Raw genomic sequence first — 26,845 nt, 5'->3', positions numbered from 1 at the left:
CTTGGTTTTCCTGAAGGTCATGTGCACCTCGTGAGCTTACGGTTCATCATTTAATATGGAACAAACTGGTGCCCACATTAGTGGGCAAGAAGACAAGCTAGAACAGTTTGCCCTGGATTTTCTGCTCTCTTGAACTCTGCCTCTGCATGAACTCTCCCATTCACCCCTTTTTTAACATTCATGATCCCTACACTACCTCCAGGAAGATATAGCCAGGATTATAAACATTTAACCTAATTATCACTGGCAACAAAGCTGACCTCCAGCACTACTGCATATGTAACATACATCGTTACTGAGGGCTATGTTTCAAATGATACCAATTGGTAGGAGACCATCAACAAGGCTAGAGCTGGGAACTTCCAAAAATTGGTATTGGGGGAGGTACCCATCTACACATTTCCAGTAGTACATGCAGACCCATCACTGAGGCATGGCCAACATAACCAACAGAATGGTTACCTCAACACAGTTGTCACAGACGCTGCAGTGAGAGCAGCGTGGAGGACGGTAGAAGTGGCAGGTGGCACACCATTTCATCCGTACTTGGATTCCTTTAATCTCCACATTCTTGTAGAGTGGAGCTCGGAAGTCATCATCTTTATCTTCATCTTCATCTGCTGCTCAATGCAAAACTAGAAGTTAGTGGAAATAACAGCGGGTAAAGATGAAAGATCTAATCCAGTCAGTGCCTTCGATATAGGGGCACTGCATGTGCTCTTGGGCTTGTCAGAGAAACAGAGAGCTGTGGAAGTGATGGACTGTCAGAACAGGTTGTCCTGGCTGCAGAACACTTCAGTGATCTGGGTTCATTTCAGCACCCGAGGCAACGCTCCCATAGGAACGCCAGGCAGCCAGTCCAAATCCTGGACAAAGAGAAGTGTTTGAGTCTTATCTTAGCCAGCAGTTACAGCCAGAATGAACAAGATGAGAGTCAAAGAGGGGACGGAAATCCAGAAATCACCCAAACCCTTGCTGCAAGAAGTTCTGCTGCATGTATTCAGGATTAATTCACTGCTAGTCTACCAGCACATAGAACAAAAGAAATTACATCAATCGATATTGAAAGAAGGTTATTAACAGAAGGTTGTGCTAGCTCAAACCCCAAAAACAACCCAGATGACCCAGAGTGGTGTTTTGTCAAGCACTCTAGTGTCAGACCATCACCATCCCAAAAACCAGTTGCTCCAGGGAGCCTGATGCCACAGTGAAAAGAAAGTTGTGTGCGTGCAATGAGCCCTGCACTAGTGTCTGCTTCCTTATAGCATACCTTGTGCTCTCTTCTTCAGAGCGTGCCTTGAATACTCTTACTTTAGTGTCAGTTTATAAATGGCAAGATCTCACCTCCCGCAAAGGCAGTATGGTCTAGTGACCTGAGCACAGGACTGGAAGTCAGGAAGTCCTATATCCTAATTTTCTCACTCTGTGACCTTGGGCTATTCATTTAACCTCTTTTTGCCATTAGTAAGATTGGAATGACAATATGGCAGAGTTATATTATTATGAACAACCCCCTGAAGGATGGGTGATCATCTCCACTGAGCGCTGCCCTGTTGAGAAAACAGACCATTTAAAAATAAATTCAAAAATAAAAGCCAGTCTAGAATGGACAAATACATATTGGGAAGAAAAGGAAAAATGAGAATGATGTACATGGAAGTTCTAGATCATCTTTTATTCTAGATACCTGCAATCTTTATTTGTTTCCTTTTGACAGAGAATATGTAGCTAGTTCACATCTATTTAACACCTGGTTAAACACTGCAGTGCATCTGGCATTGGTTGACTGGCTCCAAATTAGACAAAATTTGATAATATTATCCCAGTGGGGCATCAATAACTGACAGGTAGTTCTATATTAAATCTTCTCTAGATGTGTTATCCTTACTAAAATGATCCAATTTCCATTGGCTTCAGGAGGAGTTTCTCCCTTCACTCAGATGAGCTTGGGATCTGACTCAGCTACAATATTTACCTTGCAAGAATATTCTCTGGGTTAATGTTTGTGCATGGCAGCAGACGGCCGTATTGGCACCGTTCCCTATAATTTTCCTTTGTAACTCATCAGTGGGACTCTTAGTGGGAGCTAGACTCTAAATCCCTTAGGGCACTTCTATAAATACAATCTGTGGGTTCTTCAATACTACAACAAAGTGGTCCATGCTGCAAAATACAATTGTGGGGATACAAAAACAAGATACTAGAATGGTCAAACCATTTAAGTTCTTGTAAAAATACTTACTGTGCAGACAAAAAGTCTGTACGTTGTATATACCTACAAGTACACCCATATGCCTATATAGGTGTATACCTACAAAAATACATTGGACTTGCAGAACTGACACACACTGGAAGACCGTTTGTGGTTGGTATCTATAGTTAGCCAGAAACACACATTGCCATTTTCAATCTAGTCTGTAAATCAGATTTGTCAGGGAGGCCCCAATTTCAGTGACTTAATGCTTCCCTTTCTTCTCATTCATTTTAGTGTGTTACTGGCAACTCACTTGCACAGAGACAATCCTGATTCATAACAGGATCATTCAGAGAGACAGCAAATTACAAAATGATTCAAAAAAGGAGTAATGGAACTGGGAGTTTAATTCAGGCCCTTTTCAACAGTACAGAAAAAAGCTGGGTTTACTTCCCATCTATGCCCCAAATTCTCTTTGCCAGAGAACCTGTAAGCTCATATGATACAGCTAGATGTCTTTATCACCAGCCTTCAGTCATCTGAGCAGAAGAATACATTGGTAGAAGACACTATCTTACTACACAGACTCTCGTACTCTTATCCACTGACACAAGGCAGCCAAATCTCCTGTTTATATAACATATCTTATGATTTTTGGCAGCTTTCTTAAAGGAATCATGTGATTTCATAAGACTCTCTGCTTTTGTATTGCTTTTTTTTGTTTTGTTTTTGAAGTAAATTTGTAACCATCAGCAATGTGCTCAAAAGCTTGAAAATTAAGATTAAATTTGTAATTTCAAGAACAGAAAGCAAAAAGATCCATTGTATATTCATTTTAAACCACTCCTACAATTTTTGAATTCTTTGGGTTGGCAGCTCTGCGGGTGGCGTGGGGTGGTGATAGCTTTTTTAGCATGTACACTTGTGATCTGAAATAACATCTGCTCCCCTTTCTTCCCAGCTCTAGTATTTATAGTCTTTTCCATCTTTTCTTTTCCTTATCAGATTGCTTCCTTCACACATTTGCACTCTTACTTCACTTTCTTCAAGGATGACTCCCATTCCTTTTCTTGCCTTTTCCCCACTTCCCTCATTCCCAACCTCTTCCAGATCAAGTACAAACATGCACTGCACAGAGAGAAATGGCCAAGGCCACAAATTAAAAGGATGGAAGAAAGGCAAGCTGTGGGAACCTCCCTCTTCCTGCTTTGCTCCTGACTTCATTTCATTAAGGGAGCTGGGAAGGGAAGAAATGTGATGAGAATGGTTCCAAGTTTCCATTTGATCTCCCTGTCCTTCTCTCCCTTAAATGCAAAGGCCAAAATAAAGAGCTTATTTGCAAGAAGTTAGAGGAGTGCAAAGGAAGGTGTGAATTTATAACATGCTCAGTACTGATCACTCTTAGAGCATGGTAAGTGCCCAGCAGCAGGCTCCACTTTGAGGGAACTACGTTGCACAATGATATTAGATTCCCCAACTGTGACTTTCAAAACTGAACAACATTGTTCTAGCTCTTCTCCTAACGAAGGCAAAAAGTATGGATGCATTCAATTAACCTCACACCCACAGCATATTCAACCACTGTTATCTCTGATGAGATGGAGGAACGGGAAAGTGCAGGAAACCAAGTAAAAGCTCTATGTGCTTCAGCTCTTTTGGAAATCTTGGTAAAAGTTCGACGTTTCAGCTCTTTTGAAAATCTCTCTATCACCCATATGTAACTTTATGCAGTTAAACACTGCGTCACATAATCCCGCACAAATGACTGAATATTGCCTTTAAACACAATTATTTCCTTAACTGGAGTGCTGCAACACTTGATCAAGCCTTCAAAAGCTTCAGCTGAAAGGAATGACAGAGAGATGCTCATCATTAGACCCTGTTACCTGGAGAAACCTGGTACCCACTATTCAGAGAAGCCAGCAGGACAAGTACCTTGTTCTTGTCAGGTGCAATAGCAATTCAAAACAGGTATTGAATTCACTCAGTAGAGGTGGGTAAAAACAGCTTGAAAAGAGCAGAGATCCACTGGTTTAGCAAGACTGCCTAGAGCAGTCTCTGCTGCAAACTGCATGTGAATAATTATTGGAAGACAGATAAAATGAGGTGATAATTCTCTCATTAGGATGTGTTAAAAGAGGTAGCTCCACTGTGGTTCCTATTACAAGAGTTGAGTGATCTTTATCCTATTTAATCAGTTGTGCATCAGTACTAATTTAAGCAGCATATCTTCCTAAATGTATACATTTTAGATGCTCTAAGGCAAGCCTTAATCATTATCTTTTTTAGCATTCAATGCTTATGCATTTATTTTAAGGCTTTGTGGAAGGAAGGTCTGCTTTGATGAAGCTGTTTCAGAAAGCTCAGCCTCTCCCTTCCACCATGCTCAACTTCCTCTTGTGAAGACAGTAACTTAAATCCAACGTGCCAGCATGACACAGGGGATGGCAATTGCAATCACATCAGTCAGGAGAGCTACTCAAAGGAGAACCATGCTATGCAGCCCTGTGCCCTCAACTGCCAGCCTGAGCAAGTGGAAGGACAACTAACACCTCCCAGCTCAGATGAGGGTATACAGCACTTCACTACATCCCAACTCTACTGCCAGCTCAGTGTAAAAAAATAAGTAAATACATAAGCAAGAAAGATTACCAGAGGGGCAAAGAAAAAAAAAAGGAGGACCACCCACCAGTCCCATTTCAGTCCCATTTTCTTACCTCGTGGAAAAACTCCAGGGTCCATGAAAGTTGCCATGCTGAAGTTTGCCAGTACAAACAAGAACACGAGCCCATTGTACACTGGGATGGCTGGTGAGATGGCTTTTGTCAGCCAGGGGCACCTGTGGAGGAGAAAAATTATAGGTAAGGGCTCTTTTGGCTGTATCAGGTAGTTTCTTCCCATTCACCATCATCACAGAGAAAAGCAGTCTCATCACCTCCCCACCAGCCAGCCAGCAAGGCTGAATTTGCAATTTAACAACAGAAATTTCAGTAGAGCCAGTTTCAGTGATGTAAAGTACACCTCAGCCACCCTTTCTAAAGATGCTTTATTCCATAGCACAGAAAGCAACAATTGCTCACGTGGCCTGTAGGGCTTTGCAACGCTATTGCTTTATTTGCAACCTGGCATTTTGCTTCTCTGTCTAAGAGCTGCATCCTATTGTTGCATTTTTGTTTATTGTGTATATAGCCTTGTTACAATTGGTGTTATTTTCATCCTCACTGGCATAAAGCAGAATAGGATTCTGAAACCATTGATGTCCCCAGCAGGTACAAAGGGAAGCACACTTGCTTCCCCCAGCACCTTCCCAAGTGGTTTTCAGAAACACAACACGTCAAAACCTCTCCCCAGCAGAAAGTTTGGTCAGACTGAGTGTGGGCTCTGCAGGTGTCAGCAGAATCTAAGGAGGCCAAAAAGAAAGTGGCTGGCATCTGCCATGCGAGCACCTTGCAGAAACTGGGAAGGCTTGCTGCACACCCAGCGTACCTACCTGAGAGGAACAGAAAGTAAAGGAGAAAAACTAGGGGACTCGGGAAAGACAATGCGGAAAGGCCTGATGCTACAGGACAATTGGTCTAGCTGCAAAGAACACTTCCCACCAGCAGAGGAAGGCAGGACCAAGACACAAGAAAGCTTATCCTACAGGCAACTTTATCCACTAAAAAGCAGTGTTTATTCACTAGCTATTTACAGCCTCTCTAAAGCTTATCTCTGAACATTATTAGACCAAATTTACTTCTCTGTTCTGCATAAAGAGGTTTGGTGCTGCAGGGTTGCTGAGGGGGAAAATCCAATTAAACTTATTAATCTTGCAGATATAAATAGGGAAAAATATGGGACAAAGAATCTCTCTGACAAAAGGAAGACCCCTGACTGAGCAGCTCTTTAGATTTCCTCCTGCCTTGACAGCCAGGGACTCCACTCAGCTGCTGTGCAGACGCCATTCCACGGCAACACCTTGCTGCTGTGAGCATAAATCAAACATCAGCCCACGTATTCTGGATCACGTTTTGCCTGAATTGCATGTACAGTTGCATCTGGTTGTCTGCCAGGCTGCGGAGATAAAAACAAACAAACAACAACAACAAACACCCAACCCTTTTCCAAATCTAATTGGCGCTGTTCGTGCTACCGATGTGCTGTTTTCAACAGCTGAGAATGGTGTTACTGACCTTGAAGAGACGCTGCAAAACACGCTCTTGTGGCCAGCATTAAAAGGGCACCACTTTTTCTCCTCCAATTTCTTTGTGAGCAGGCAGGAAGAGATTGTTTTGCGCTCTCCTCCTCTTTGCAGATAGGCTTTTAACATTGCATTGCTGCTTTTAAAAGGACCTTTACTGGTGTGTGTTTCATTCAGTCTGTACTGGAGCGAGTAAAAGATGGAAAAATCCTACCCAGAGTGAATGAAGTGCCGAGCCAAGACATGTCTGTGGCTGGGGCCAAACCTTGAGGCTGACTAGGGGAGAAGGAAAAACTAAGCCTTCCCACTTTGGGGATGCTTTGCTACAGCACACAGAGAGGGAGCAGATGCATGGGGTTTCTTGGGACCGGCCTTTAGAGAGGCAAGCAGGGAAAGGGCCTGGAAATTAACACTTACTAGAAGAACAGAAAAGGATTGAGAGCTCTTTCGAGGAGGGCAGAATCTCTGTGTTTCTTTTGCATTTGGGATCTCATCCAGATGCTCATGGAGCTTGGGGACAGGAGCGAGCTTTGTGGTGGACAAAGGTGATGGACTAGCTCAGACAGACCCGGCTGGAGACAGCTGGGCTCTGAGTTGCCCTGCAACCTTTCCTGTCCCCAGGAGGTGAAATTTCAGCCTTCAGCAAGGTGACACCGACTCGTTGCAGTGCTCAGTTTTCCTTGAAGCAGCTGATGATGACTGAGAGCTAAGGAAAAGCAGTTCCTTTTATACCATAAAATGTGCTGTGCTGACCATGCCAAGCAAGCTGTGGGCCTGTCTCTAACAATGGTTCCTGCCAGCTCCTTTGGAGGAAAGGAAAAGAAATCCTGAAATAAGCAGTTGTAGAATAAATTCTACTCAGGGAAAGGCTCCTCCCTTTAAATTATAGTAAAATTAGATTCACCATGGGCATGACTGACTTCATTTCTTCCCATGAAGAAATTGCCTACACAGAGAAAGATTATGAAGTTACCCACTGCTTGTCAAGCATGGAGGAGAGATTTCCTTGGCAGTAAAGTCAAGTAAGTTGGCAAACGAAGGGAAAGGAAACTCTTTCTTACAGATAACCCTTTCTTGCAGATAACTCCTTACTCAGAGCAAGATTGTATGAGAGAGACTGTCTCAGATGATTAATGTAAACATTTGTTAATGTTCTCATTCGTGATTTACTTTGACATGTTCCCAACAAATACATCAAATATTAGGAAAAACTTTAGCCATAAGCTAAACTAAACAGCTCATTTAATAGGTAAATAGTGTATCTGAAAATACTTCACGGAAGTTGGAATGAAGGATAGACTGAGTCATTGTACATATTAGCCAGAAGGTCTGCTCACCATCCTTCCATTTTTATTTCTCGGAATCTTTATGCAGCATCAGATATTACATAAAATTTTAGACGGGATAAAAGAGGCCTCATTTGTAAACTAGACTGACCAATAAGAACATAGATGAGATCAAGTCCTGACTCATAACTGGCAAATGGTCTGAAAAAGAAAATAAAATTGCTACTAGGATCCACAAACCATGATGCATCCTCCCTCCTTATCCCTCTCCCTTAAAGCACATGGGATGTTAGGCAAAGCAACAGAAATTCTAATCCGAGTCCGGCAGGTTGTTTTATCACCATCCCAGCATGCAGAGGTCTGGCTTCTGACCCTCTGTGCTCTCTGCTTTGAAGAGGATGCTGCAGAAATGTCTGAGCAGGACCTACAGTGAGTTTCTGTTGGCTCTGTTTATTTCCAGGAACCCCAGCTCTGCTTCCAGCACCACTCATCTCAGAGGACAAATCTGGCTGAACTTTTCAGATGCTTCTCCTAACAGAAGGTGTTATGAATCCAGATAAACAACACGTGGATTCAAAACTTTCTTTGCTCGGGGAACCCAAAATTTCAAGAGGCTGTGGTCTTTGTGTCACCTACTCCTCTCACCATGGAATCACATAGCATGAAGTCTATCACAAATTTTACAGGGCTAAATTTAGTAGAGCCGAGAGCGGTGTACAAACCCCTAGTGGAGCACCAGTGCCAGACTTTTCTGAGACAAAAACTAAACTCCAAAACTTCTGATGTGCACTGACATCCAGGAGCAAAAGCACCGAGTCCTAACCCAGGACCTTTCTATTACAGCTTAATTATTGTCTGAGAAAGCCGCACCCTTTGTGTGCATTTTGAACATTGAAGTTCAAGGTAACTGCGCTAGCATTTCTCTTCTAAAAGTAACTGCATGATCGGTTCTCTCTTCCAAGTTAATTCAGATCCCTCGTGTGAACCAGGAGACCTGAGGGATAATATTGCAGCTGCTGTGGGTACCAGCCACGCTACTTCAGTAACTACCCAGGCGAGGAACTTTCAATGGTTTTGTTTACTGCAGAAATTAAGAGCCAGCACACGCCACCATGGCATGCTAGAGATAATTATGGATCTCGAATTCTTCTGAACGAAGCACACAATTACACAGGCAGTATTTTCCTCATAATTATACTTCTTTGACACAGAGTGATTCTGCTCGTAACTCAGAGGAGAGTAATTCAGGGTGGCAGATTTAATCTCATTTATCCTATTTGCTTTTGAAACCCTATCCTAATAAAATGGAAAGTTAAAAAGATTAACAAATAGGATCACAAAACTTGCTAGGTGTCAGACTGACTTATGCATCATCAACTGCCTTCCTCTGCTAAATTAAACAACAAATAATCCTTTCTGCTTTTTTTTGCTTGGTGCTTTGTAGCAAGACATGTTTGTGTCTTATAATTACAGTTCAGCCATAATTAAGTAATTGAATGGGACATTTTTCTTGAATCCTGCTCCAAATTAAGGTTGTTTTTTTTTTTTCATTAAAACCTTACACATGCTTAGAGAAGCATTAGGACATGGAGGATGGAGCCTGGGATTTTAAGAATCGTGTTTTAGTCTTGGCTCTGACACTGGCTTGCAGAGCGACTGAAAGCCATCTGTTCTCCCCCTCCACCCCAGTTCCAAATGAGACACGAACCACCGACAGACCATGTTCCCTCCACCACCACAGAGAAAGGAACGCCTTTGATTTTGCAAATCTCCAAGTGCCTCTCCTAGGGCAAGGCTGCTGGCCCCGGCTTTTCCTCCTGTGAGCCCAGCACCAGGCCCCCAGCACGAGTCCCAAAGCAGGCAGGGGTGAGGCACACCGCTCCTGCTGGTGGGCTGCTGTGTGACCGCGTCTCTGTGATTTACCTGGTGAATGAGGCCCACTGTATGCTCTGCCCAGAACACAACAAGCAAGTACGTGCACACATGGGGCTCTCTTGGGGTGCTGGGTGCTTGGAGGCCAGAGATAAAGAGCAGAACATGGAGCAGGAGCCTACAATCCTTCTCTTTCTAATAGAAAGATGGTAAAACCTGCTTGTGCAGGGGGACAGAGAAGACATGGGAACATCAAGAGTACAGACAGGCACCCAAACGTTGAATACTTACTCAGATCTAATGAGAAGACCCCAAGGACTGCCCACTTGACTGCTCAACTGCACCTAATAATTGATCTGAGATTCCCACACATCCTTCCCCTCGGACTCAAACAGATGGCTGGTATGCAACAAAACAATTAATTTCCACAACAAATCACAATCCATGGGTTTATAACATAGAAAATAAAGCACCTCTTAACTTGAATCACCTTCTTACACCATTAGGGTGGTTACAAGAGTAGTATCAACCGGCTGATTCAGTGCATCCAAGTAGAAGCAGCCCAGTGAAGTAGAGACTAATTAGATAAGAGGGGCCAACAAGCAAACATAATTTGTCTAAGCGCTGGCACTAATGCCACTGAAAACTTTCAGACTGTGTCCTTAACTCTGCAGCAGCCCGTCCTTGTTGGATGTCTCTCTGGGAGCTTCTAGCCAAGCCCTGACTGCTAAGACCACACACCAATTTGTGTCCTGTGAAATCTGTGTAAGGCACCACCACGCTGTGTAAGGAATCATCACCACATCTACCAAGGATGTTCTAATATCATCTGTTTTGATATCCAGCAACCCTGGGAGCTGGACCAAGCGTCCCGGGCTGCCTATGAACTGTCCTGCCCCAAAAGGGCCCACGGGTCCTGGCTGCAATGGCCCATCACGGGTACAGAGAGGCAAAAGTCCTCCCAGCACTTAACCCAGCACTGGACCTCATGGACCATTAACATAAGGGCAATCAACTGACTTATTCTGAATACCCAAATTTTAGAAGAATTGAGAATAAGATGCAAGGGCCTTAACACCCACTCCACCCATATATGTAGGACAGAGAAGGTGCAAGACAGCACCCTGAGGGGTGACCGCCGGAGCTCCCCGTCTGCACCACAGGGCGCAGAGCAGCCGAGCTCTCAGCCTTTAGCAGTGGAAATCTAACACATTCCTCACACAGCCCACTCTGCGAGGGATTTTTCCATTTATGTGCTCTCTCCTACCCTGAAATCACAGAAAAGTACCTTTGTGGAATAGTAACAGAGGAAAAAAAAAAACCCTCTCATTTTCCATTTTTGTTCACTGCCAAAGATAGCTGGGAGATTATTGTACAGCTAAAAATATTTTCCAAGGTGCTAAGTCATCGGTAGGTTTAGAAAGGCATCACTGGAGCCTGTCAGGGGAGGATGGATCTGAGTGTCATAACCAACATGAAAGAGAACGGCAGGTCCTGGGAAAACAGCAGAAGGCTCAGGGTATCAGGATAGCCAGGTCATTTGCTCGGTTCTGCCACTTGAGATTTTGATAAATCATCTAATTTCGGCATCACGTCTTACTCATTGGCAAGACTGCAGCTAATATATTGTTGCCATAGCACTACACCCTCACTGTGACTAGAGCAGTTGTACTGATAGAAAGTGGTATTAAAGTAAAGGATAACAACTCCAAACGTTACATAAAAATGGAAAGAGGGGAAGTAAATACTGGAGAATGCACCACTGAAAAACAGACTGATGAGAGCTGAGTGCCACATGGAGCAGCTCATGCTGCTAATGAGTGGGAGATACAAAAATATCCACCCTGGGTTGCCAGATGCAGTTATCCATCACAAGGGGCCAAAAGAAGAGAAAAAAGAACATAAAAAGCCACATGAATTTCATGAGACCATTCCTTATGAAATATAGCTGAACACTAGCGCCAGAGGTTCAAATCCATCACCTGCTTAACCGTGTTTAATTATTCATAAGAAATGTGCTGGGCTGAAATTCACTCAGGTTTAACAAAGGCTGATGGGGTTTCAGTGAACTTTCCATTACAGCCTGGACTCAGTCCAAAGGCTAGTGGTTCATGTCTGGCAAAGTATAGATCAGAAGAGCTAAATCAATTAAAAAGTCAACTTGAGCTATAATAGTCCTTGGTGAAAAGTCTTATCTGGGCTATACATCATCCCTGAAGTAAAATATACTCTCCCCTTTTCACAAAGCTGCTTGAAAGCTCTGGAGCGTGTGGCCTTCCTCCCTTTTTAAGCAGTCCCCAAATATCCGAGAAAAGACTCTATTGTCATGTGAACTGATGTGGGAGAAATATGGAATAGGAGCGACAATACCAATAACCGAGTGAGGTGACCGTGGGGATAACCGTACCCAACATCCTTGAGTTCAGAAGCCATCCGCTCATCCCAGGCCTATTGCACAGGCACAGACCGGCCCTGCAGCCACTGGGTAAGATGTATTCTTACGAGCTACACATCCGATGTGACTTTACATGTGTCCGGTGAGCAGTCAGGCCTGCGTTGTGCTGGATCCAACACGCGTGCTCTGCAGCCATGCTCACCAGACTCCTGGCACAGCCCCGCCAGAAGCAGCCGGCAGGCTTCTGCTGGGAGCTGCACTCAGCTGCTCACCGCAGCAGGGCTCGGGCAGGCGGGGCCGATTCACAAAACCAGATCAAAACAGCAAAATCCTTCTTCACACACCGATCTGGAATTTGCACTGTTGTGAGTGACTTAAGGACCTACCTGGAGCTGGTTAGCAATTACTGACATAGTGAAAGCCCAGGGCAGAGTTTTTGTTTTGATGTACTTGTGAAGTAATACACTTAGAACAGTGTAAGCATCACTCAGAATGCCCAGCTTTTTATTTACACCTCAAATTGAAGTTATCCATTGAGCATTGATTCCAGGGGATGCATAGGCTGGATTTCAGAGTACACAATAGCACTTTTATATTAAGAGAAGGATAATGCTCACATCAAAATGCAATGGAAGGTCTTCGTGGCACTTCAGGCATCTATTGGGTTGCAAACAAAATCACCCTGAGCAGCCGTAAAGCCTCTGGTACATCACGGAAAGGAGCCAATTGCCAGTGCATGGGCAAATCAGAGTGGACTCCAAGCATGGGTTACAGAGCAAGTGCACGGACTCAGAGACAAGCCCCCTTAACTCCTGGGTTGCTTTCTCAGTCCCAGATTTGTAAAGCCTGAAATTCCACACAGGCTGGAAGATGCAAGGCTGACTGTAGCAGAGGCTTCCCAGACATGCACCAACCTTTTATCAGTACCATGCTGAGCAGCTGGAAACAAGCTCTGCTTTTTCCAGCAGCTAATGGAGACCCGAGTGTATGGGTGGCCTTCGGGTCACGGCAGAAGAGGACACAGGGGGGTCACTGCAGAATAACAGCAGCAGGAGATACACTGGTTGTCCTGTCACGCTGAAAGGGTTTTAAATCCACTCGGTTAGAAAAAGAAGGGATTGCTGCCCAGTAACATTCCTGGGCAGTTCTGTCTGGATATGGCTAGCCACCAGCATCTCTGTACTGCAACAGCTGAACGACTTCCAGCCCATTCCAAAATTCACATACGGGAATTATCAAGCCACAGAAACCTTGCTAAATGGGAAATTGGAGAATTACCTCCAGAAGATGCTGTATGAACCAGTAACTCAGAACACAGCTGAGTCCTCAGCGCATGTGGCTGCACTGCCTGCAGGCTGTGCTCCCGCGTGCACTGTTCCCAGCAGTAAGCACAGTCCAGCTGCCCAGCACGGTGTCCAGCAAGGTTGAAAGATGCTTCGTAATATCTGAAAGGGTCACACATGCTATACAAGCTGAGTTTTTCTGAATGTTTTCAAAGATGCTATGTGGAACGCAAACTTGTGTTTTCAATTTGTAAACAGCAGAATTATTAAAGTGACGCCACATGCTGTGGCAGCGCTAAAAAGAGACAGGCCCTCATCCTGAGTCCACCCCAGCGCCATTTCCCTGAGTAATGAAGAACACAGTTTATCTGGGTCTTACACCACTAGTGACCCTCATGATCTTCCCGACCTCTCGGCAAACTGACATAACTTTCTGCAGGATAGATGAAACTGCACTTGTCAGATCCCTTGTTCCTCTGATGGAAAAAATACACAGGGTGGCTCCTCCCTGACTCAAAGTTGTTCTCTGGGGTTTTCCGCATTGCCTTTATTCTTGTCAACATGCATGAATCTATATGAATCATGTACAAATCCATATCTTTCAGCGATGCAGAAATATAAAGTGGGCTGCAGAGCCAGTTTGTAAAATAAGTTATCAGAACCTTAATGCCAACACACTTTGGGGGATCCCAGCTAGAGGCAGAGGAGGATTTGTGCAGGCTGCTCCCAGTATTCCCCAGCCACATACTGGGAGAACACATCCAGGACACACTCAGTGTTTGAATTCATGAGACAGTGGTGTAATGGAAGCGAGGGAGCTCATTATAAGTATGCTGTGATGAGACAGACTAACAGGTAGAGAAATATTAAGAGAGGAGAGGTGACATCGGGGAAAAGATACAGTATACATTACCCTTGTTGAAAAATTTATGTGACTTTTTAGATGTCCCTTTGTCATATGAGCTTTCGTAGAAAGAAATTAAATTTCACAAGAGCCATCATCCTTTTACAGCTAGTGGAGAAAATTATTTAACTCAAAGACAGCACCTGTTAGATTAAAGCATGTGGCACTTAATTAACAATGAGCCAATATGCACAAGATATGTTTAATATGAACTCTATAGACTGTGTTATCATGTCCTCAGTGGGTTAGCTGAGAACTGGGCAATGTAACATGCTTTTCAATACATGGGGAAAAGAAGAAAAGCAGGGGACACCAGCAGAGACAGCCCAGGTGTCTGAGCTTAATTCCGGACAGCCTGGGGGCTCAGGATACCTTTTACTGGTCTGCATCTGAGGGTGAGTTGTTTCTGCACTGAGAAGAGCTGCAGGGACTGCTTGGGGTAGCGATTCCTAGCAGCGAGTATGTTATAAGAGGACCTTATCCCTCTGACACACATGCCAGACTCCAGAGAGCCCTGCCAGGGCCGATGCATGGCCTCAGATGGAAGGGTGCAAAGGCCCGTCCAGCTGCAGGCGAGGTCTGACATCTCTGCTGCCTTCCAGGTGCTTGCGGAGGGAACGCGCCCCGTATCCAGCCAGCCCTGACAAATCTGCCAGCTGCTCGTTGCAGTGCTGGGGCTGTCAGAGAGTCTTGTACGAACGAGGGGAAGAAAAATCCTGTGAGGCTGGTAACAGCAGTTACATTTCTTCCATGACTTGAGAGAGCTGTTCAGGCAATCTACAACTAATTAAGACCAGAGGTTCTTGAAGACTTGTCTGCATCATGTATTGCCTTTGAAATCTGGAAACAATACCTGTCCATGGCCTGAACAACATGCTTCAGAACTGCTCTGCAAGTTCTTTTATCTGTACAAGAGCTTGCTGGTGCAGGGATGGAAGCCAGTCCTAGCCTGAGCTCTTGTTTGAGGATTTCTAGACACATGCAGCAAAATGATTGCAGGTATTGAAAGGTTCCCTACATGGACCAGAAATATTAGGGACTTGATATTTTACAGAAGAGATGAACAGAACAAAGAGATAGATGTATCTCTACTGCAAACAGATACAGAAGACAGGGCAGACAGGATAAACACTCTCATACGTCAAGTATGGGAGCAAACATATAATAATAAAACAAAAGCCTCTCTTAGAATCTCATCTTTAATTTCCCTCTGGAATATCCTCCCAAAAGACTTTTATGGAAACCTGAACTGGGAGCATGACATTTATGTATTTTATTCTCATGATGCTGAAAAGGAGTATTTGCATGGCTGGTACAAGGAGGCCTTAATATATGAAGAATTTAAGAAAAAAAAAAAAATCAACATTTCTTTAGCTAAGAAGATAATAAGAATGAAAGACAACCTTCACATTTTAGCATGTCAAAGAAACTTTACGCCCGGGGAGAACATCCCCCTGTGACTACCTGCTTTGGGACGTTTTACCCCTTCCCAAGCCACCAGCTGGTGCCAGTCACCTTTCCAGCCAGGACATCAGACCTAACCACTGGGGCCAAGGTAACAAAACAGAACGGGACAAGTCATCTGGCTCAGCACCCGGCTATCCCAGCCCCGTGTGCCCCGCACCATCCTGGCACTAAGCAATGTTTTATACACCCGGTCTTGACTCTGCAGGACGGATGCCAGCAGGCAGCAGCAGGGCAGAGCTGGGCTTCTCAAAGCCAGGTCACAGCCCGTTTCTGCTGCAGGCTGGGATTCTTTCGGGGCACAAGGACATGGCTGAAAAATCCTCGTTCCTTCCAGCAGAGGGTAGTGGGACACACAAGCCAGCAAGCAAATGGGTAGGATTGTAGTGAAAGCAAGAGATGCATGCAGTTCAAAACACAACCAAGGGTTCAACATCAATAATAAAACAACATTGCTCAGCAGCACAGTGGAAATGTTACAAAATTAAATTCATTCTTCCATTTGCATTCACCAAATGAAGAAACATCAAACTTTAGCTTGTTCTTAATACGCTCACCCTTCCCCTGTAACATCATCATCTTCATTTTCCTTCCTAGTTTTGGGAAGGGAGACCTGCAGGCAGCAGCAGTGCCTGAGCAGGCTTTTTCTGCACCCCTCCATTATAAATCTGTCTTCTCTGTCTCTATATGCAGCTGTTCCCCCTTCCTTGAGTCTCCCAAAAAATCACCAAATAACTTTCAGGCCCTGTTTTCTCTTTTCTCCATCCCACCATGCTGTGGTGGATTAAAAGGCTGAGCAAAACCTGTGCCCTCGTGCAGCAAAAGAGCACGGCGCTGCTGCTGCACGCAGGAGACTCAGAGCTGTCCCCACGCACTTTCAACAGAAACCACAAAAAGCCACTAAGGCAGAGGCCCAGGCAGAGTCTCCTCAAACTATTAAACAACTGTGCCTCCCCAGCTTAGATTAAGTGTTTCCAATTTTAGCAGCACAAGCCAAGCAAATCCCAAGCCTCCCCTGCCTGCACATCAACAACCGCACCGTCCCTGCTCGCCGCCTAACGGCATTAGGGCTGCCTTCTGGTGGCAGCTTCTCCTGCAGGTAAAATCTTATTACAGCACCTACCAAAACCAATAACGCTTTTGGGGAGCAATAAAAAACTAAAATACATGGTGACTGTCATACTAACAGTCTTTTTTATTTAAACGATGAAATGTAGCATCATCGTCTTAGGTTTAAATGTTTCTGTCAGCTCGGACAAAATATAAAGGGAATCTTCCAATATTTGGTTTGGTGTACAGGTATTCAATTCAGGTTGACAGAAAACAAAATTACTTTACTTAGAAAACTTCCTGAGAGACAATATAATCTTAATTACAGAGACAGGGAAATGGGATTCAGCCTGGTGTACAGATCTGTGCCTTGCCAGCGGATTCAGAAGTGCAACAAGCTGGGGATCGCAGTGGCAGCCGGGGAGGTGAAAATAATGGCAGGGAAACCTCATTGCTTTAGTTGTGCATTACTTGCTGTACCCCAAAACCCATCGCTTTCCAGAGACAGCGGAGTAGCTTGCTCACATACTGCAGCGGACATTGGGTAGCTGCTCTGTCATTTTCCATATTAATGTCTCAGCTTTCCCTAACAGCCTGCGGCTTTGTGATTTTGGGGGATGTTGATTTGAAAGAACCACAAAGTTATCAGAAAAGGCGTAATTATGCTGTGGACCTGGAACCTCATGCACTAAAATTCTCCCAGTTCTCTTGCCATAATTCAGTACCATAAGCCAGGTTTACAGTTACCTGATATGCGTTAACAAAGCTTAACGCACTCCTGAGTCAAAACGGGGCAATTAGCAGCTCCTGTACCAAAAGAGAAGACTATGGAAATGGCATATGTGTCACCATCTGCAAACAATATGCAACAGGCAAACCAATTCAGAAGGAAAAAAAAGAGAGAGAGATTAAATTTATTCCTGTTTCCAAGAATCAAAGTGAATATTCAGCTTCAGCATTATACTTTCCAGATTCCCAGCTGGGGCCAGAATGAGAAGCGTCAAGCATCTTATGATTTAACCGTTGAAAAATTTCCAGGCCAAACTGTCAAGCAAGAGGTTTGGATACAGATCTGAACTATGGGATGTTTTGTCTGTAGAGTTCTTCTATCACTTGAACATATGAACATTTTCTTCTTGCTAAACAGCTAACACGCTGGAATAGAAATAATTTACTGATGGAGATTTTCTGAATGAACCCCTTATTCCTTCTCCTCTTCCTCCCTCCAGTATTTCCTGAGAATTGCATGCCACAAGCAAACCACTCTTGGCTTACACCAGAAAATGTCTACAGCTCTGGGCTACCTTAATTCCCTTTACATTGCTCTTCAACAGCAGACAGAGCCTACCATAATGGCCAGGAAAAGCATGGAGCTGCAGATCACAGAACAGCCACGGAGATATAAGCAAAGCTTGCAAGGGCAGAGCTGTGCTTTTATCTCCTTTGATTTGAGAGGGGGAAAAAATGAGTATCCCAGTAGCTACAGTCCTTTCCTGAAGCTGTTTTATGAATTTATTACATAGTACAATCTTCCTGTTCTCGTATATTACTGTAAAAAAATTTTGTTAGGGAATTTTTTTCCTTTTTTTTTTTTTTTTTTTTCTTTTTAACATGACTACTGGAAAACCCAAGCACAGAGATACATGATTCATATTCTGAAGAAAACTTACTAGAAAACTCATAGCTTCCCCAAATGTTGTACACTGTATCTGACTCCAAAGGGCAACACAGTGAAAACGAACCATGTTCTGGGATATTATATCCCCAAAGCACCCGTTGGTAAATACGAAAAGCAATTTATTTTTCAGACAAAAAAAAAAAAAAAAAGTGTTAATTCCAGGATGCACATTTGAATGCTACAGAAATATTTTTCACTCACTCAGTGGAGTAAAAAAGTCTCTTTTTTATCTACCTGAGGAAGTAGAGCCTAGCAGTTATGAGTATGAGTAAGTGACCTGGGCAAGGGTTATGGTTTTCACCAGTTTGCCTATCGATTCCACAATTCAGCCATTTCGGACTCGGTGCACATCTCACCTTTCACATTGGCTGCCCTCCCCCAGCAGTGTTGAGGAGTTTTGCTTTTAAAAGCATACAAAAGTACGTCAATAAAAATTAACTGGAAAGCGTTACAGCCTGTCTCAAGAGAAGTTCACCAACTAGGATAACACAGATTTACTGAAATGGCTAAAATCGGTTTCTGTTAACACCAGGCCAGCAATTCCTTGAATCAAGAGATTCCCACTGCTGCAGGTCAGGCACAGACACAGCTGCTGAGTGGGGACCATCCTCTTTCCTCATACCCTGCCATGGCAGCCCTCCCTGAGCTCTCACTTGTGCTGTTTATGCTTAATTTTCTGGCACACTTGCAGGCTTGTTTCTGTAAGCTGCAGTTAGGAAAAGAGCCTTTTCTATTGTTTGTTCCTCAGGCACAAGTGACACATGCATTTATCAGCTCTTCAACATTTACTGCTCAACATCAAACATGGTTATCAGCAGTGGTTCAATTCTTTTACAATACCTGATCGAGCAAGCAATTGACAAGTTAACAAGTCTGTTTACTTTTCATAGGGCTTACTTTGATTTTTGTAATTAAACAAAAGTTGTTTGGATTCCCCCTTTCCCCCTAAACTGAGTGCTGCCCATGCAGGCACTTTAACTCTGTATTTACTCTTTGAAGCACGAAGTGGGTTCATTTTCCCTCTTCTCCCAAGGCTCAAGACAGACCACAGTCCCTGGAGGTTGTGGTTTGGAGAGGTAGGTCCCTTCCAGCCAAGAACAAAAGCAATCATCTTCTCTGAGTTAGCAGATACTTAAGACTTGTTAGTATTTCTGAGTTGCAAAACTCAGTGCTTGAAAGGCTATACAGAAAATAGTCCTACTTCAAAAGTTTATTAAAAAGAAAAGCCAAAGCTCCATGTTTCTTGTGTTAGCTGTACAAGATGAGAAAATGTATCTGCCTTGAGTCTGTAGTAAGGGCTATGCAGCGGTTCTTTTAGTATTCCCTGCTTCTCTTGAATTCACATAACTGTGTCTTGAGTTTGTCAAGGTCTCAGAGGAAAAAAAAAAAAAAAGGAAAAGGTTTGAGATAATGATACAGTTATGCTAAAGATACAGCGAGCACAGCCAGCAAGAAAAAGTACCCTCATTCTGAACAGCAACAGATGCAGAAAGAGAGCAGAAGCCAGCCATAAACTGGAGTTTAAAAAAATTCTTCACAGTATGTGCCAGCAAGACAAGGAAGGGGTTAAAGTGATTCCAGAGCACTGTAACGGATCAAAATAAAAGCAAAAAGTCTGTCCAAAGAGCCTGCTCCCACCAGAGCCTCCCCGAACCTGGCTCCTTCCTCCCTGCAAGGGAGCACAAAGGGGCGAGGGGACAGCACAGCATCTGTGCAGTTAAAGCATTTCCACAACGCTGCGCCCTTCTTAAAAGTCAGGCTGGGTGTGCACTTCTGGCAGGAGAGCGGAGGAGCAGGCAAGGAAGAACAGATCTGCTTTCCACCAGGATCTTGTTTCCTACGTGTTCAACTCAACTCCAAGTGCTCGCCTTCACAAACACACAGGCGTTGAATCGTTCAAATTACATATAATCTTGTGTTGCTCATTTACAACAGCACAGCCAGCGAAAAAGAAAAGAACTTAAAGTGCTCGGCTCCCTTCAAACAGGAAGCAAGCCCGGGGTGACGGGCTAGAGGATTCGTGACTTGTTTTTCCTCCACCCCGTGATGCACACATACCACGCTGCGTTCGGGAGAGCTCCAGCAAAAAAACTCTGCACACAGGCTCCGAGCTGTCGTCTGCAACACAGTGAAATAAATGTCCAGCTCCCCCTCCCCGAGTTAGGAGTACAGATCACGAAAGGCAGAACCACTCTGAAACATCTCTCTTGCAAATTGCTGTAATTTCCCATCCATCTTCAGCTCGGTTGACTTCGCTGGGTCCACAGGGGACGATTTACAGCATTCGTTTTGGATTAAGGGTTCCTAAACTGTGACTCAGGAGGCAGAGTAAACGATCTGCAGCTGTCTCGCAGAGCCCTGGTAAACGGTGAAAGTGCCAGTCCCATGTGGCCCTGCTGTGCTAGCGGGGCCTAAGCGAGCCCGAGCCCACCAGTTACGACCTGATCTAAAAGTTCAGGAATCAGTGACCGAATCAAGTTAATTTGCAGACTGATAAAGACAAAGATTTGTTCCAAAATCTCTGTCTGTTCAGGTTTTGTTTTTCTTTTAACGAGTGAAGTTGTAGGCTGAACAAAACCAACAAAACATGTATTTTTAGTTAGTGAGTTCTATGGTCCGTCATTTGCCTTAGTGTTGAAAGCTACTTCTAGCACCACACCTTGCTTTGTGTGCAAATAATACTACAAACAGTTGCGTTTGACTTGACATCTATTCTAACTGCAGCATGGCTGCACAAAAGTTGGCAAAGGCAAAGAGGCAAAATAAGAACTGCATCCACTGGATCAAAAAACATTTTCAGAAGAGACTCATTCATTTGCTCATTATTTCCCTGGCAACTTCGAAGTTTTGGAAATTTCCGATTTTTTCAATAGGCACAAAGTCTTTTTTCTAGTAAATAGAAAAGGCATGTTTTACATTTGTTTTTTATGGCGGCATTTTCTGTATATTCAGTGAAAGGCGAACAAAAGCACTGCAATAATGTGCTACTCCACCTTCCCCTCAATTTTCGGTTTCCATACTGTCACATTTTAGTCAATCAGTTATCACTCCTCATTTGTCTTCAGCGCTAAAAGAACTTTCTTCTATCCTGTGTTCTGCTCACAAGGGGCGGCAAGACTGTGACAGTCACCTTGAAATGTTTTGTTTCTCAAACATTTCCTTTTTGCAGAGTGGATACAGCCTTACAGGTGGATTCTGCCAGCCAGTTTTGCCTTATTAACTGCAGAAATTAGAAAAATCGCATTAGCACAGCCAAGGCTAACACTGCTCTACTAGATCAGCGCAAATCTGCAATGTGTGTCCATCAGGCTATTTAGCCAGTTCACTTAAGTATTCTAATTTCAATCACCGGAGCAATTCTTCTAGTAAGCTGCTCCGCACCTTCTGCTCTGTGCAGGATTCTTCGTGATCCACCCTAATTCTCCATCGCCGGGTGGGCTGTGCATTGAAACACCGCTGTTCAAACCAGTGTAAGCAGTCACGCCCGCAGCACTTGCTGTGAGATACTGACAGCGTATCAACTAAATAACCACAGAGAAACACAATGCTGTGGGTATTAAAATCATGTAGTGTTACCTCATCCCTCACCAGCACAGCTCGGAGAGAAGACAGTGGTGTAACTGGAGATACTTGCTCTGCTTCCAGGTGCTCCCAGCTACTCTGTCTTAACGTGGCTGTAAATCCCAGACCTCCAAAGCTTTTGCACCCATAGCTGCAACCCCCTTGTGCCAGGCTCCAGGACTGCTCTGAATCTACGTTTAAGGAAAATTGCTTACAATGTGGCCTTTGAAATGTGGGATTTTTTTCCTGCACAAGAGCTTTTCTTCCTTCTGCATGAAGACGTGGCACGGCCAGGACTGTAGCACCATGCTCAGAGAACCAGCAAACCACCTGCCAGCACCGCCAAATTGAACACCAGCTGGAGCCAGCCCTGCCCCTGGTCAGAAGGGAAGAAAGCAGCCTCAGATCTTTGCCTTCTAGAGAAGATGGCCAGCAGCACTGTCACTGACATCGCCCTGTACCAGATGGCCCCATGTGCAGAGCAGCACAAGGAAAGGAAGAAGCAGGACTTCTACAGCTTGTCCTACAACATCCAACTGAGTCAAGAGCTGAACTACAGAAATCACTGCTCCGTGGCAGCTGATAAATTCTGTTCAGAAACCAAGGAAGCATGTCAAACGTTTGATTAGAGCTGCCTGGGGGCCTGGCAAGACGCAGGGAACTTATGGCACACACTTACATTGCTGATCAGAAGTCTTCTCCCAGCAGACGGTGGGACGGTGCGTGGGAACAGCCAGTGACATTTCAGGGAAAGCTCTCCAAAGGAATATTCTGTCGTTCAGTGTCTCCAGCTTTCGTTATCCCCACCCGTCATAACAACTTTTTTGGGCTCTTGGCTACCAAGAAGACTAAAGCTTCCTCATGCATATCCTGTAACTTCTCTTTGAACTTACTTCCTTCAGTGGAGCTCTCCTTTAACTCCAAAAGGCTTTGCATACTATTGATGTGTCAGGAACACTCCCCGTATATAAAAAATTTACACACTATCCAACAGGAATCTTTTGAAATTGTTCAGTTTTGACCAGAAAGAAAGCTCAGAAAGAAGCCCACAACAGGGCACAAGTGGCAGTGATGGTGAAGTAGGAGGAGAGCACAGCAGCCACGAAAAAGAATTCAGTCGGACGCTGAAGTAGATGCTTGGAACATATGTCAAGGCCAGATCAAAACAGCCAATTGTTGTTGTTATCTGCTTAATCTTGTCTTGTGTGGAAAAGGGAGTTAGGAAATTCTTTTCAGCCAACGCGACTGTCCAAGCCAACGTGACTGTCTAAACCAATGCCCAAGGCAAATAACGCTCTAAACAATAAGGCATTTTAACTCTGCTATAAATACTAAGTTTGCAAAGACAGCTGTTTGCTCGCAGTCTCCTGCAATCTCCATTCAACACTTTATATTTACATAAATGCATAACCATACCTAATCCCCCCCACCAGGTTTTAGCTCCTTGAGAGAACAGGCAGCAGTTGAGGAACGGCTTAAAAATTTAATCCTTGAAACATGAAATTAGGCTGCTTCCTCAAGAGCTGCCACATGGTGTCAATTTAAAAAAAAAAGTGATACTCAATAGAGGCACCGTAGTGCACGAGAACCACTCAGGGATTTTACTTTTGAGTTACTGAAACCTTTCCACAAGAGTATCAGTCACGGGACGGTTTCTTTGCAGAGGGATGTTTAGCAGAGGAAAGTCTCAAGAGAAGCAGCTCCTGTAAAATGGGCATTGAAACCAACTGCAAATCAGGACAGCAATCTGAAACCTTTGTTTTCATGGGAATCCAGCCTTGACAAACTAGCACCAGCATCGGACTGTGCCATGCAACGGTCCTTGACGGTTTAGCAACTACATTATTCATACAGTAGATTAACTGATAGTTGCTTGCCCTACCTACTGTCTGTGACAAACTGATAAAATGCAACTTCGGTTAAAAGCAGCTCACAAATCTGTGCCTTTAAGGTGAAGCTATCAGTACAGCTATTCAAATCCACAACCAAATCTCAGTTTAAAGAAACGCTGCCCTGAGGGTACACTTATCTTCCTGTACATACAGTAAGGTTCTGTCATCTTCCTTTAGCAGCACTGACCTTAAAGAGCATAAAATTCATAGTTTACAATAGAGATGGTAGAAAGAGGGGAGTACAGCTAAGTTTCAATATATTTAATAATCCTCTAAATAGAGGTTCTGACATACCCGACTTTGCCAAGCAGGGAGTTATCAGTTCTTGCACCCACAACAAACTCTGCTCTACTTTCCACTCGCAGAAGGCCCTGGAATGACGACGAATGAACATGGTTCTTTGCTGACATTACAGGAGGAGACAGACTAAGCCTGCCTTTTTCTCCACCAGCTCTCCTACCTAAGATCAGATTTCTGCATAGTGGCATAGCACACTGCGGATGCTCACCGGCTCACTGCTGCACATTGTGAGGATAAAAAAAAGTTCTGAATCTAGCATCATCCTTCTGAGAAAACAAAAACATTTTCCTTACATGATTCAGTGTAAACCACAACCTCTTGCAATCACTGTGTTCGGTATCAGTACAAATCTTTAAGTTGATCTTAACCCGCTGCCATCTCGTTTTGGAAGCTAACTTGCACGTGGCCAGTCCAAGGCTAAAATAATCAGAACCTAACTTAACCACAGACTGCTAATGGATAGGATTTCTAGCTTGAAAACTCAGGTATCTGGCGTGCTGTTGAAACTGTTATTGTTTGAAACTTGTAAGAAACAAAGAATCTGAGCCCCTCTGCAGCTCTTACACCCAGGTGCACCTTGCTTCCTCTTCACCAGGCACATGGCCCGTTCATTGACAAGTGTGTTTTCCCGGTTTGGTTTCCTGGGAGTCTCTACTGGCTGCACATCAAGCCAAATGTTCATTTTTGCTATCAACATAGCCAGGGGGCTCGGCGATGCTAGCCAACCCTTGTTCAACTAGTGCTACTGTTTTGCAACATGTCATGCTTTGTGATATTGAAAGGAAAAGCCAATAAAAGGAAAAATTAATCTTGTGATTAAACACAACACTTTGGATTGCTGGCTGCTGACACTGGCACCATGCCACTCTCTCAGAGGACAGAATAGAACCTGTCTGCTGTCTTCAACAAAAGGATTTTTACAAAATAAGGGTCTCTTGCTATGAACGATCAAAATGAGCAGCTTGGCAAGGAGACCTGGCCAACCATCAATACAGCTTTGTTCTGTCCCAACTTAAGGCTGATATTGTCCTGCTCCAGACTGAGATGATCATACAGATTTTCTGCTTCTACAGAATTTTTGCATGCCATGTAAGTTACAGCTCAATTCACAATATGTAGAATTTACAACAAATTTGTAAGAGAAATAGAATACGAAAATTTGTTTTTTAAGATATTGCGTGAGTCAACTCTGAGTACGGATTGTTTTGAAATCTGAATCCTCAGGGTTTGCTAAGCACCTGCTCCCTCAAAAGCAGGCTTATGTGCCATTGAAAGATTTGTGCTGGCCCTCGGCAGAGGGATTAATTCCTTTTCCACTATGAATATTTGCATAGGACACTGTGCTCCTTACGCCAAAGTCCTCTTTGATACTTGCACTCTAGCGTGAAGTGTAGTTTCTGTGATTAGGTATACAATGTTCACTCTTACAAACGTTGAATGCTAAAGTTTCATTTAAACTCTGCTTAAAATGTTTCCCTCAGGAAAATTCATATATAGAAATACACTTAGCCAAAACAAGGAAACTCATAAGCAGGGTCAAATCAGATGGCATTTCTAAATGACTTATCAGCACCGTGTGCATGGCCTGTTAAAGGCCAAAACCTCTGTATTTTGAGCAGGCGGATCTGGTCTCTGTTATTTGCAAATGGACCCCACCCCCGGCTCATCTTTCCACACATTATTTAGTCAACAACAACATCTCATTGCCTTATACATGAAGTATTTTCAAAGAGCTTAACAGCATAACTACCAAATAGTGTTTTGGAACAGGGAGGGCTATCTATCATCCATGGCAAATCACGTGAGTGACCAATGTAACTACCACCACCAACAGAACTATCAACGAGACCTACACATAAAGCATTTAAATACGAAGGAATACAAACACAAAAGATGCCTCTGAATTCTGATTTCAGTTTCACTGCTGATGGTTTACCATCAGTTTTGGCAGCATCAAGGCCTCTCAGTGGATCAGTGATGAATGATGCTTCTTATAAAATAGCTTTCCAAAAACCCAGCTGTGTATGGCTGTCTCTCAACAAGTGTGATGGTGTAGCTGATTCCCAGTAATAAACGGTAAAGATACTACCACTTCTCACAACAAAATCTGTCTTTATGAAAAACTCTCCATTTGTATATGTTTTATTACTTCCAACCATTCCTAAACTGCAACAAAAGAGGCACCGGGAAGTCTTACTAAGAGACTACTGTGAATACAAATATTTTGATCAGAAGAAACCTTTGCAGAAACCTTTGATGATGGATAGCAGAATATCAGTTTCTGAAATCAACAACTCAAGCTTAAAATGGTTGTGGCAGACAAACATGAAAGTGGTTCGGAGACATAAATCACGTAATCTGAAGCAGAGTACGACCTGCTCGTTTATGTGCTTCCCTGCTGAAGTAATTGTAGGAAGCTGTTCTTCAGCTCACCAGGCAGGCAGAAATGGGTATTGATAGGAAGGGTGCGAGCGTTACCTAATGCTATGATGGCTATGATGTTAGAGAAGTGATGAATAACCCTGATGTTGATGCAGCCAGTGAGGAGATGCTGTCAGACCATTAAGCATATCCAGGTGATTTGTCAGTGTTTAAAGATGTTGAATTTTCTACCCTCCGCTTCCTGCCTCAGGCTCCTTGCACATACACGCATCCTCCAAAGCCATCTTTCATGACAGCACAGTTTCCTCTTCTTTCCCTCTATTCACCTTAAAAATCCTCCAGGTTTCCAGGATGTTTTTCAGCTCAATCTCTCCTTTCTCAGAGAGGCTGGGTTTGTGCACGTA

The 26,845-nt window shown here is 43.8% G+C and overlaps 1 protein-coding gene across 3 annotated transcripts in view; it reads right to left on the bottom strand.

Annotated features, from left to right (window-relative positions):
• The window catches only part of ZDHHC8 (zinc finger DHHC-type palmitoyltransferase 8), a 114,230-nt gene that overhangs the window by 23,001 nt on the left and 64,384 nt on the right, over window positions 1–26,845 (bottom strand). For all 3 annotated transcript variants that reach the window (XM_035340933.1, XM_035340931.1, XM_035340932.1), the window contains exons 2-3: window positions 4,912–5,033; window positions 463–620 (exon numbers count right to left, since the gene is read on the bottom strand). In XM_035340933.1, the coding sequence (XP_035196824.1) occupies window positions 463–620; window positions 4,912–5,033 (280 nt within the window). The remainder of the gene's footprint in view (window positions 1–462; window positions 621–4,911; window positions 5,034–26,845) is intronic.

The sequence above is a fragment of the Oxyura jamaicensis genome, chromosome 15 (assembly GCF_011077185.1).
Source record: "Oxyura jamaicensis isolate SHBP4307 breed ruddy duck chromosome 15, BPBGC_Ojam_1.0, whole genome shotgun sequence".
Lineage (NCBI taxonomy): Eukaryota > Metazoa > Chordata > Aves > Anseriformes > Anatidae > Oxyura > Oxyura jamaicensis.
Note: the sequence above shows the minus strand (reverse complement) of the source record. Positions and strands in the feature narration are given on the sequence as shown.